We start from the raw sequence: 12,464 nt of genomic DNA on the forward strand, positions 1-12,464 counted from the left end.
AGGGAGCCCATAAAATATATTTACCAGCGAGTGCGTGGAGCGGAGGGGGCGGTCAACCTCCTACAAGACCTACCTTGAAACAAATTTTAGCACAATTCACAGCCATGGAGAAGGTGGACAAAATGCCCAGAGAGGTAAAAAATTGTCATATACGATGGTTTATATCTATGCATTCGTAATTTTATATTAAAGCAACTTAAATGTTTAGGATAGATAAACCAACACAATTTAGACAATGTATTGCTAACTAGATTATATAAACCTGCCACCTGTCTTCGTTCTTTTCAAACATATACTTTGTAAAACACCCATAATTAGCAACTCACTGGTCATAATGAATTCTGTTAAAGAAAAACTCAAATACAGAATGGAAATGTAAAGCTCAAATACTGAGTAATTTAAATAACACTGTTAGGCTGTTTGTCCACCGCCACCGTCACCGAGTCGATACCGAGAACGAGATTATTTTTAACGAGTTATTAATAGGCCGATTTTAATATGACGTGACGGCGATAGTTTCTCGGTCACTTCCAACCTGTTTTATATTGCCGATACATCGGTCCGTCAAATTTCTCGGTGCCAATCTAGCGGTCACGCCGATCTACTCGAAATATCGGCGGCCGGGATGACAGTGCTCCGGTAACGGACGTGCGCTAATACGACGTGCGAAATATATGTACCGCTACTTCGGCGCCGTCATTAATTATCAGTATCGGCTCGGTGATGGTGGCGGTGGACAAACGGCGTTACGGTTATAAAAACTCGTGCAGACACCACCATTACAGATAAAAACCTCCAAGTGCGTGTCGGACCGCACTTCACTACAGGGTTCATTGTGAATGCCGTAGCAGCAATAACATTAATTTTATTGTCAACAAAAATAAGTTGAGTGACATAATATTTTTAAAATATCATTTTCGAGGTCATAATTGAAATAAATTTTCCTTTAAAGTGTTTCTAGGTTATATCGCCTTAAATGCTTTCAAAGTTTTGCGTTTAATATTGAAAGAGGTGGCATTCAATTTATAAAACTTTCAAGTTTTTTTTTACCAAGGGATATGTACTTATTAATAAAAAGAATTTTGTAAGCGTAGCTATACGGTTATATCTCCTCGAATTTTGTGAATTCCTTTGTCGCAACATCTAATTTTTGGTAACATTGAGTACGTCATTATAATTATAATGGTTCATAGAACACAACTCCAAATTGTGAACTGTATACATAATGCTGTATACATATAGACAAGCGCACCGACGAACATAATGATGAGAAGAAAAAAATACAAGTACAATTCAATTTTTTGTCTATTTGACATAATATACAAATATTATTTCTGAATACCTTAAAAGATCTAAAATATTTTAGGGTAAAAATATAAATACTTATTTCAATATTCAACCGAGCTGAAATAGATTTTAAACGAAAATACACGTTCTGCTCAATAAAGCGTACTTTGCTTTATTGAACAGTTCATGCAAATTTTGCTTCACTTTACTAAATTATAACTTTAAATGAAAATAGATAAGTTTTATTTTCCAAGAAGCTAACACCTCAGAATCAGATACCTATGTACTTTTCTCAACTTAATGATGACGAACCAAGCATGTAAAAAATCTTTAGCATCTGGTAGTATCCCACGAAATTTGATTTGAATAAAAGCTTGGCCGACAGCAATCTTAGGAGGTCTGGTGAAGATATAATACCAAAAAGAGTGTATTTGCCTTTAGGAGTCCATTTCATGCTCTTAATTCATTACAATATTTGCGCCATTTCTCTTGTGTTAAATAAGTTAATTTATTGATGCAGATAACCTGCGCGGAGCTACAAAAAGATGTTTTACTGTTGGAGGAGCAGGAAGGATCCGTGAACTTTAAGATCGGCGTCATGATTATGAAGCCCGGCCAGAAAACTGACGACGAAATGCTATCGAATGGTGAATATCGGTGAATTTTTCACCAGACACTTAAAAAAATGTATCCATACACAATATTTATAGAAGAAATACAAAATTTAAAAGAGTACACTAAGATAGTATTTAGGATTCAACAACGTCAAAATTAAATAAAACATATAACTAAAGGAATCTGTATATCACATATTTATTTATCTTAAGACCTTCCTTTAAACATTAACCTACTTAAAGGGAAAACGAAAAGAAAACAGATTAAAGAACAACTTTTATATGTAAAGTTTTTAAACGTGTGCAAATTTTCCTCTCTCCATCTCTCTCATCAAATTCTCTTTTGGTAACTTCCAGTTTGGAGAGTCCTTGCATTAATCTGTACCTAATCAGTTTAAGTCGTATATAACTTTAGAAGAATTACGAATTTAAAACAACACTGATAAAATGCACCATTGTTTAAAAACTAAACATTATTTTAATTTAAAGTATATTACTATTTTATATACTCGAACTTAAATATTGTGAAATGATCTATTGTACACAATTAAGACTTCCTAGTATCAGCAAGGATATTATAAGAAGTGCTCTACATTTTTATGGTAAAATAATAAAATTCTATTTTTGCTATGGTTGTGAATAATGTGGTGAATCCCTGACTACGCTCAAACAATGCAAAGGTCGCTTCACTTTCTGTCACTCTATCAGATTGCTCGGAGAACAAGGGGTCACTTAAATATACTTTCATGACGGATCACGTAAAAGCTCCCGTATCTTTCAGAGAAGGGCAACGAGAAATGGGACCGATTTATTTCGCTTTTGGGCGACAAAATTCGATTAAGAGGCTGGAACCGGTTTCGGGGTGGACTCGACGTCAAAGGTAACATAGTTGTAGCAATATTCTTTTGATCAGAAACGAAATCAATTTACTTTCACTATGAGGACGTTGGTTTTTAGTGTACCTTTATTTGATTAATAAGCTCTCTATCTAAATTGAGTATTGTCTATAATGAAGCTAGTCCCAATGGATTGCGTATGTAAACGATAGGCTATGAAGGTAATGGAGCGATCGCTGTTAATATTGGTTGTTAGCTCGGAGCATCAAAACCCTCCGTTGTCTTTTAATGATATGTAAAGCCGTGGATTCTAGCTACCATCTGAAGACATATCAACAAAAAAGCATTTTTATGTATGAATTTTATCGCCCTTAAAACATGCCGCAGGCCAGATCCTAAGTCGAATCGAGCCGAACCCGGTCCGCGTGCCGACGGTTGCTCGTATAGGTATTACTACATCACTGTGTTACATATTAATAGATAGATTGTGATAAAAGTGTTCCTTATTGTACTCCCATGTGATGATTGTAACACCGATACTTCCAAATTTTAGTTCCGTTCCACTTTACTAACTTTAGCAATGGTATACTTTTCTATTTGTCAATATAATAAGCCACGTTCTAACAAGCTGGCATTTACTAGGATTAAAACGTCCCTTGCGAAAGTAACTTGATTTTATTTAACAAAGATATTCGTATTTACGTTTCATAAATTAAAAGCAAATATTATAATAGTTGTCGCTAAAGTAAATAAATTTGGTTCTAACTGCTGACCTATATGGGACATCAATGTAATTTTAGAGTTTGCAACTAACAACTTCTGTACAATAATGTTTAAAGTAAACACATTGCAGTGTTTGACAATGTATGTTTACATTGTTATTACAAAACAATGGAAACATAACAATATTTTCATAATGAAAACAGCGAATGATGTCGGTACAATTACCCTAAAGAAGTAAAATAAACATTTACAACATACATTTCCCTAAAATTTTATAAGCTTCGTATATTCAATCTCCTCCTTTAAAAATCATTGTTATTATTTAATCTACGGGACATGAGTACAATTACATTTTAAAGCACGTATCTTATACATAGTATAAATTGCTTGCTCTGTTTAATGTGCCCTTTCAGTACCTCAAAGTCTACGAAAATACGTTATCATTTTTTTGTGTTGTTCATTTAAAATAATTTTATTTTTAAAATGAACTTGAGTAAAACCAAGAAAATTATCAACTCGTATGACATTCCAAGCCCAATTATCGTTGATGGCATGTCTCTCTAATTGTTTTACGATGTTGTTGAAGTTGAATATCAAGGGTAGATTGAGAAATTAGGTAAGAATAACACCGAGAGGGAAGCCGGAAGAAGGATAAAATTGCGCTGGGCCACCTTCGGGATGCTTCCAAATTAAGCTTAAAAAGCCAGCAAGTTAAAGTGACATGGACCAGTCATACCTGCCGTAGATCCGACAATAATTAGAATGAACAGATTTAAGAGAGTCGATGGCGCGACGATCTATGCCGAGTGGCGGAAAGTAACTGGATCAGGAGAGCTGATGATCAAGCTCAGAGACGCGTCTTGGAAGAGGCCCACGTCCAGCAATAAACTACTACCGGCTGATGATAAGGATAATGACGATGATTCTGAATTTGATACTTTAGATTTTAATTAATTCTTCATGTAGACTTTTGTAACGAAGAATCAAAATATTTTGTGTACACAGGTGACATGACGGGCAGCCACTCCATCTACACGATGCATCAGGGGCACGAGATCATGTTTCACGTGTCCACGATGTTGCCTTTCTCCAAAGACAACAAGCAACAGGTTAGTGTGGGATCGTATCGAATAACGTATTAGAAGTGTGTATGAAATACACTCACGCTTTCATTCCCTATTTAGTTCCCTTAGGGCATTCTTTTTTTTTAAATCTTTCTTGGTATTTTAAATCATTTTACTTTGTAATACTTAGCAATTTGTTTTATTGAAGTATATTAAATAAAAGGGTAGTTATTTAAGTCTGAGAAACAAAACAAACAGAAATATTAGCCAATTTAACGCATAGACACAAAAAATCTTACCATAGTTTTTTTTATTAAACTTATAAAGAGACAAGCAACCTAAACTGTTTTGTTATACGGACGTTATTAAAGTGGTTAGCCTTACTTATATTCATAGTTGAGTAAGGTATTTTAAGATATTCTACTATTTTATGCTTCTTTGGTTGTCGACATACGAGTACATAATAATGTATCGGTCGATCAATGACAATCCTTGCTATTCTTAACTCTATACTATTTCAGGCCTTAAACTGTACTACAGATAGATCCATTGAGTATCTTGCCCGTAAATTTTGTTATAACTAGATGAAAGCTACTATATTATGAACATCATCTACTATATTATGAACATCATTTAGAAAACATTTGTAATAAAACTTATTACAATAGCTTTATAAGTGAAAAAATTATGTCACTAATTTTGTCTATGAAGATGAAGTATTCCCTTCATTCACCCGTCTTAAACCTTTGCTATACGTGTATTGAGTTAAATAAGGTATACAATTTCTATCCGGAATTAGATAACGACTCATTAGATAAGGCTTCTGATCCACTTTAATGTATTCAGTGGGTAATATTCATCATTCAATTTGGGAATAGCACGAGATATTTACATAATTGATTAGCGGCTATTAAACTCACTGGCATTAAATCCCAATGAGAATTATGTATACCCAAATAGGTAAGTAGCTCTGTCGTTCTGGCAGACATTTTACGTGACCGAAATAGTCAATTCAGATGATCCATAAAGTCGACACTAATAAAAATAACTGTTTTTAAAAATCTGAGCCAAGAATGAGGATGAAATGAAAATGTATGTCTATAACTTAATTTGAATCAAACTAGAATTTTAATAAGAACAAAAAATATCGTGTAAATATAATTACTCAATTAAAAAATATGAATTATACAAAATAAAAACTCTACGTTAGTTTAAAACTCGCTTCAAATCTTTAAATCTTAATTTCAGTTTTGTTAAGCAACTGTCATTAAGAAAAACGTAAGAAAGTTTGGAACTTTAATTAAAAGTTTTATACAAAGATTCGCGATTATAATCGGTTCATAGCAACGGTAAGTGGAACAATCAAACAGTAATATTGTCTGTCGAAAGCAAATCTAAGGAAACGTGACTCAGAAATGGGAGACATTTAAACTAACAGAAACAAGCATTACTGCTTTTGGAGAAGTATTTTGCTAAAATAAATTCTACGCTTGTATTCATTCCCATTTTGTGATTTTAGCTCCAATTTAGCTCATCCTACTAAATAAGCATAAATTATGTTATTTGAAATACCTACCTACGTAACATGTCGGAATATATAATTGGAGGTTTAAAATTTTTGACAATTAATTTATATACATTACACATATTATTAAGTAGCAGTTTTATAACATTACAGTAGTATACGAGTATGCAGTCCACCTTGTGGTAATGGTCTCCGTCGCTCATAAACATTATAACCAACCAAGGGGTTTTACCTAAAACCGATCACACATGTAACCGGCGTCCTTCCACCAAAACACAAGAGCTGTTTCACGCTAGAAATACGAGTAAATGTGTATATGTTGTGTAGCTCCTCAATCTACCATTACACGTTTCATTACATTGAATTTATATAACCCATTTTCAATTTAGAGCTCCTTTATGAGTAGGTGATAATTACAACTTGAAATACAATTCATGTCTATTTGTCTACCTCTGTCACTTACAAGAAAATGAATCAAAAATCGTCTGAGTAATAAGTAGACGAGGGCAAGTCTTTGGTTATGCAATGTTATGTGGGACATAAAAAGCAGTTAAAAATAACACATTTTCCCATATTTGTTTCTTTACAGTAATAACTTAAGAGGACGACTTGTGTTATAACATTACTACAAAAGCAATAAGTATAGCTATACTTATTTTATATAAAGTTGAAGTAGATTTTTGACTATTCGCCTTGTCCACAGCTGGAGAGAAAGCGGCACATCGGCAACGACATCGTTAACATTGTTTTCACAGACGACTCTGTCCACAACACGTTCAATCCTCAGTGTGTTAAGAGCCATTTCACCCGTATCCTTATTGAAACGTTCATATTATTTTTTTTACTGTTACTGGTCTCGTTACTGCTCAGTGTGAGTGGCAGGGAATGAATTAAACTATAACTTCGACTTATCTTTAAACTTACAGAGGAATAAAAGTATTTAGTAGAGAAAATTCTGATCGGTTTTTCAACTTTTTCCTTCAGTCGGTGTCAATCTTGATCTAGATTCACGTCGGCATAAATGTTATAATTATGTGAGGTTATTGAATATCCATCATTATACGGAAAATTGTAATGAGTATTACTTAAAGCAAATACAATTAAAACAGTAATTTTAAGACATGAATCATTCATCATATCATTCGATTTCAGGACCACAAACGCTGCAAACGAAGTCCAAACCGCAGTGTAATTAACAATGACAGATCAAATCCGATCGCAATTAAATTACTTTGGCGGTGGCGAAATTAATTTTATTTTACAACTGTATATCACACAATTTATGTAGGTAAAATGAAATTCTCTTCCCTTACAAGTACAGTCTGTAATTAAAGATAGGTGTACCCAAGCATTGAATGACATATTTAAGAGTTAGATTTCTTCTAATATTGTATGTAGTAATATAATATTTGGAGTAAAAAGTAATATGGTTCAATTAAGTCTTTATCAATTTAGCATTTCTTATTAAACTATCCATCCGATTATTATTTCTTAAGATATAACCTTTGGTAATAAAACAGAAAATTTATAAACAAGAAACGAAAACAAAAGTTTTGCACAAATATTTTCCTATAAACAAATCAGATATATTTGCCGTAGTATCAGAAGTAGAGGGTGAAGGTTACCGGCTGAGTGTGTACAGCGACGACACCGTCCCGCCGTTTGGGCCATCGTTGCCATGTCCCCCCGTGTTTAACGACCCTCAGCTCTTCAGGGAGTTCCTTTTGGTAAGTGAGATTAGATTAAAGTAAGGACCATACCATTATATTTAACGCCCCTTTATTAACTTAGTAACAGTATATACTCTATTTTAACCCTATACTTGGCAGAGAATTTTATCCTAAAAAAAATATACTTTTGCTACTTCCCTGCGTTAATTGGGTTACAAGGATATTAGGAAAAATAAAATAAAAAATCTCTGAAATTCAGTTTTCAGGATATAGGATGTGTCTTTAAGTGCACACTGCCAGGTTCACAAGAAAAAAATATGTGTCTTTAAATGCACACCGCCAAGTACTCACTAAACTAAGAAATAATTAAAAAATATAAAAAATATCATACATTTTTAAAATACTAAAGATAAAAGTCTCTGAAGTTATGACATTTCAACAAGTTTTGAGATATTTTAGTTGAGTTGAGAGATTAGAAGACCTCCTCCCAAAAAAAGGCTGTTCTCACATAAAGCGACTCAAAACTTTTTGAGTGGCAATAATTTTTGTTTACCGCTGTTCCCATGACGAAACAGCAACCAGGAATTGCAAACGAAGTTGTCCAAGATCTGTGAAGACAATACTAACGATGGCCTATCATATTTGTACGCTATAAAGCGACTTGTCTGTTTAGACCTTCAACTATGTTTCCGTTAGAATGTTGTATTAAATTTAAGCATATGATTGGACTTTATTACACTTGTTTGAAGGATGTGGTAAAAAGATATACTTTTCCGAGGCATTTCAGCTTAGTCTTCAGGGCTAGTGGCGCATCTACGCCCGACCTCAAGTGGGAATTTGGTCTTATCTGGGATTGATATTGCAGATTTTCTGGAATCGTAATTATTGGAGATGTTTACATTTTTGACAGAAGACGCTATTGATTGGACAGGACTTGAGTTCAGGGACGTCTTGATGAGCCCTAGACATCTGGAATTCATCTTTCTAAGATTTGCTGGATTCTACATCAGATTTAATTACGCAATTTAGATACCAAAGCTAGAATTTTTCGTCCTCCAGTCATCCGAAAAAAATATTGGAAGCTAAGGACTGGAAATTTAGTGGTAACGGGGAAATATTAATTTCAGTCATGAATTATAAAAAAAAAACTCTGTTTGAACTTTGTTCACGCTACCCCTACCTTGTGTGCAGAACCTTAGTATAAGGTAGCAAAGTTGGCAGTGTGCATTTAAAGACACAATATTGACAAACAGTAATATTGTATGTCGTTGGCAGTGTGCATTTTAATGCACACATAACAAAAGTCGTGAATTACTATATATTCAAAACATTATATCCCAAAAAAATATCACTAAAACATTGAATAAAGCTTGCAGAAAGTAAGATTATATAAATTTCGTACATATAACTTAATTTCATTCAGATAACATAAGATACTTAGAGAGCGTTGTGCAGGCGCTGACCGACGGCTCGCTATTTTGTTTACCACTGACAATATGTGAACGAGACAGATATAGATTTCATTTTTTGACATAAAGAAACGTTTGCTAAGTCGCTTTGAGTTATTATTAATAAGATTCTATGTTGCATTTTCGAAAAAAAAATATCTGATTTGAATGTGCATTTAAGTGCACAATGTCAAGTATAGGGTTAACACGCTTTTATAAACTCAGTAATTAGTATATACTAGTTTGTAAGTGATCTTGAATTTGTATTAAGCACCAGCGTAGCGTAGTAACACATTAATTAATCTAAGGCTTGTTAAATATAATAGTTAAGTATCCCGTAAATAGTAAAACAAAATAGTGTTATGTGTTAATTAAGTATCTTTTTTGGAAATTAACGTAAAGTTATAATGATACATTGAGTAATTCTTTACTTTTAGGCACTTATTTAAACAATTATTTATTTTAATGTCTTAAACATTTCAAATGTAATAAGTACTCTTATAAAGTTTGTTCTATTTTATTGATAAACCTGTTGTTAACGAAAGAATGGTTACAGGTGAAACTGATGAACGGTGAAAAAGCTGCGTTTCAAACGCCAACGTTTGCTTTGAAACGCCAGCGCACTCTCGACACGCTCATACGAGATATCTACGCCGAGCACTGCTCCGACCACAAAGTGGTAAGACTTACATATTTCTAGTATAAGTGACGTAGATTTGCAGTGTGAATCATGAGAAGCACTTGTGAGAGTTACAGATGATATCACGTGTAAGTTTTCATGTACTGCCTACTTTGACCACAATGTCTTAAGGATATCAACTATCATTACTACTAGATTATATGTTACGTAGCTCACATTGGAACGCTAACTATTATACACTTTAGTCACTTCATCCCTGATGAAGTATTTAGGCATATAGTACATTATACAAATTGATTATAATTATTTATATGAATACTTTCTATAAATGTATGTTTTTGATAAAAAAATTAAACTTATTAACATAGGTGCAATGAACACTAAACAGGTGTACAAGTATTAAAAAAATATATACTAAAAGTTTCATTTTCACAAACTACGAAGTTTTGGAACTTACAGAATTGCAGATAGAAGACAATTCTACATACAAATAGATGACCGGAATTGGGCATACAATCCACAGAGGACCGATGTCCCTCCACAAACGGCTTTGTTGGTTCATTAGTCTTAGAATGATGAAATAAATAGAAAGTGCTTCCGAGGAACAATCTACGATATTCTTATTTGGCGACGGAAACCGTTACAAAGAAAAATATCAGTGAATTACATTTTTCTTGTACTTATCATGAATATGAAAAATGTGTTTCAAAAATGGTGTCATCTATTATCCCGCAACACAATGATAGTGACACGGTGTGACAGTGTTAGATGCGGGCGTTATGTTATTTTTGAATACGAATACAAATTCGGTTCCAGTTTCCTTGCACATGTTTTCAATATTCTCAGTTGCTTGCTTGCGTTAATTGACAATTACAACAGTTCCTACCGATACGTAGTTAAGTCAATTTCATTAAGACTCTAGTGGTCTAGATGGCTCTATTGGGGTTTTGTTTACTAATGAAAGAGCACCGAAACTTTCCGCACTAGCTCCTATAATTACGAGTAAGTAGAATACATTCTATAAAGGTACTCGTAAAGGTACCTAAACACTGAGATCAACTACGCAACACGATGAAATAACTGAGATTCCTACAGAATTATTAAAACATGTACTCATACTTGAAAACGCGTTATAAATAAGTATCTATTGTGACAATCAGCATACGTAATGAGTTAGTCATGGAATAAGGAATTTGGCAATAACAAACAATGTATTGATTTTGTAGTAACAACCAAATAAAGCTTTGAAGAGAATCGTTTTCTTTTAATAAAATTTAACACTTAGCTAAGTGACGTCATTGAGTGAGACACTGCACTGATTAAATTAGTTCCCCAGCGGAATAGACAAGTGTTAAGTGCATATTTATTACATTTTCCTCTAACCCTATTTGAAACGGCGCCATTGAAATGAACTATATAAATATTATGTATTTCCTAGATACGGATTACAAGAAATCTTTAAAGACTAGGATATTCGGAGATCAAGATATCTATTTTTAACTTACATTAAAATAAACTTTGACTTGTATTACTTTACGTTTTGAATAATTATTTTTAATATGAAAGAGTATTTAAAAAGTTCTTGTAAATCGGGCGTACATCTTTATAAGTCGGCCAAACTCTTCCATTTCCTATTTTTATTTATTACTCTTATCTTTAGGAAATAATTATTACCTAAGTACTTTACAATGCTAACTTATGTTCATCAGTTTTCAATTAACAGAGTTCAATGAACAAGTTATAATGGCTAAATATGTTACGCAAATAACGTAAAAATAAATAATATTTAATATTTTCTTACAAATCTTTATGGTTTCCTAGCCAATGCTATCCCGGCGTGCGTTATCTGACGTGTGGTCGGGCGGTGCGGGTGCCGGCGGGGCAGGAGCAGCGCGCACGGAGCGTTTCCTGCATGTGGGACAAGCGCTTAAATTGGACGCCGTGCTACGGGGTGACGCGCCTACGAGTTTGGTTTCTACGGGTAAGTGTGCTACGTAGAACGTGCGCGTAGAACTACAACTACATAGTTCTACGCACTTCGTATTTTTGTTTTTTCTGTTTTCATCATGATCGTAGTAATTTCGATCGTAGAAGATTAAACATTTGTACAGTGTTATATAAAAATAATTATTTATTATTTCTGTTATATTTTTCGGTAATATTGAAATATGATGAATAATTTTAGAATTGAAACGAATGTAATGGTTGAAATACCTAATTCAACACTTGTCGATAATATATTTTTACTGTAGGTTCAGGAGGAGCACGTCGGGCTCCGTGGGAAGGTCGCGTGTGGCGCGCGGCGCCGCTGCCGGCCACTCCGATATGCGCGGAGCAGCTTGCTGAGGGACGACTCTTGCTCTCCACTACATCTAACACTTATATACTAGAAGGTTTGTTTTTCACGCAATCTTATATTAACCTTTAAAGTATAAATTAATCTGATTTTCATAAAGGCAAAAGGGAAGAATCGACATTTCCAGTATCTAACCAAAATATTTTATTTCTTCATTTATAATTATAAAGTAGTAAATTATACAACTTGTAGTAAATTATAAAGCAACTTTTAGTAACAAAGGTATTAATTGATCAATTTTGGAATAATTTAATGATTTTAGCTTAGATGACGTAGCAATCATTTCAATTAAAGTACTTAA

General features: G+C 33.6%; 1 protein-coding gene across 1 annotated transcript in view; it reads left to right on the top strand.

Moving 5' to 3' along the window:
• The window catches only part of LOC140746899 (GTPase-activating Rap/Ran-GAP domain-like protein 3), a 75,521-nt gene that overhangs the window by 56,512 nt on the left and 6,545 nt on the right, over positions 1-12,464 (top strand). The window contains exons 6-14 of the mRNA XM_073079049.1: positions 3-134; positions 1,808-1,934; positions 2,683-2,781; positions 4,466-4,569; positions 6,753-6,858; positions 7,634-7,776; positions 9,724-9,846; positions 11,629-11,788; positions 12,060-12,200. Coding sequence (XP_072935150.1) covers positions 3-134; positions 1,808-1,934; positions 2,683-2,781; positions 4,466-4,569; positions 6,753-6,858; positions 7,634-7,776; positions 9,724-9,846; positions 11,629-11,788; positions 12,060-12,200 — 1,135 coding nt within the window. The remainder of the gene's footprint in view (positions 1-2; positions 135-1,807; positions 1,935-2,682; positions 2,782-4,465; positions 4,570-6,752; positions 6,859-7,633; positions 7,777-9,723; positions 9,847-11,628; positions 11,789-12,059; positions 12,201-12,464) is intronic.

The sequence above is a fragment of the Epargyreus clarus genome, unplaced genomic scaffold (assembly GCF_041222505.1).
Source record: "Epargyreus clarus isolate Ecla_fem2 unplaced genomic scaffold, WU_Ecla_fem_2.2 ptg000014l, whole genome shotgun sequence".
Classification (NCBI taxonomy): Eukaryota; Metazoa; Arthropoda; class Insecta; order Lepidoptera; family Hesperiidae; genus Epargyreus; species Epargyreus clarus.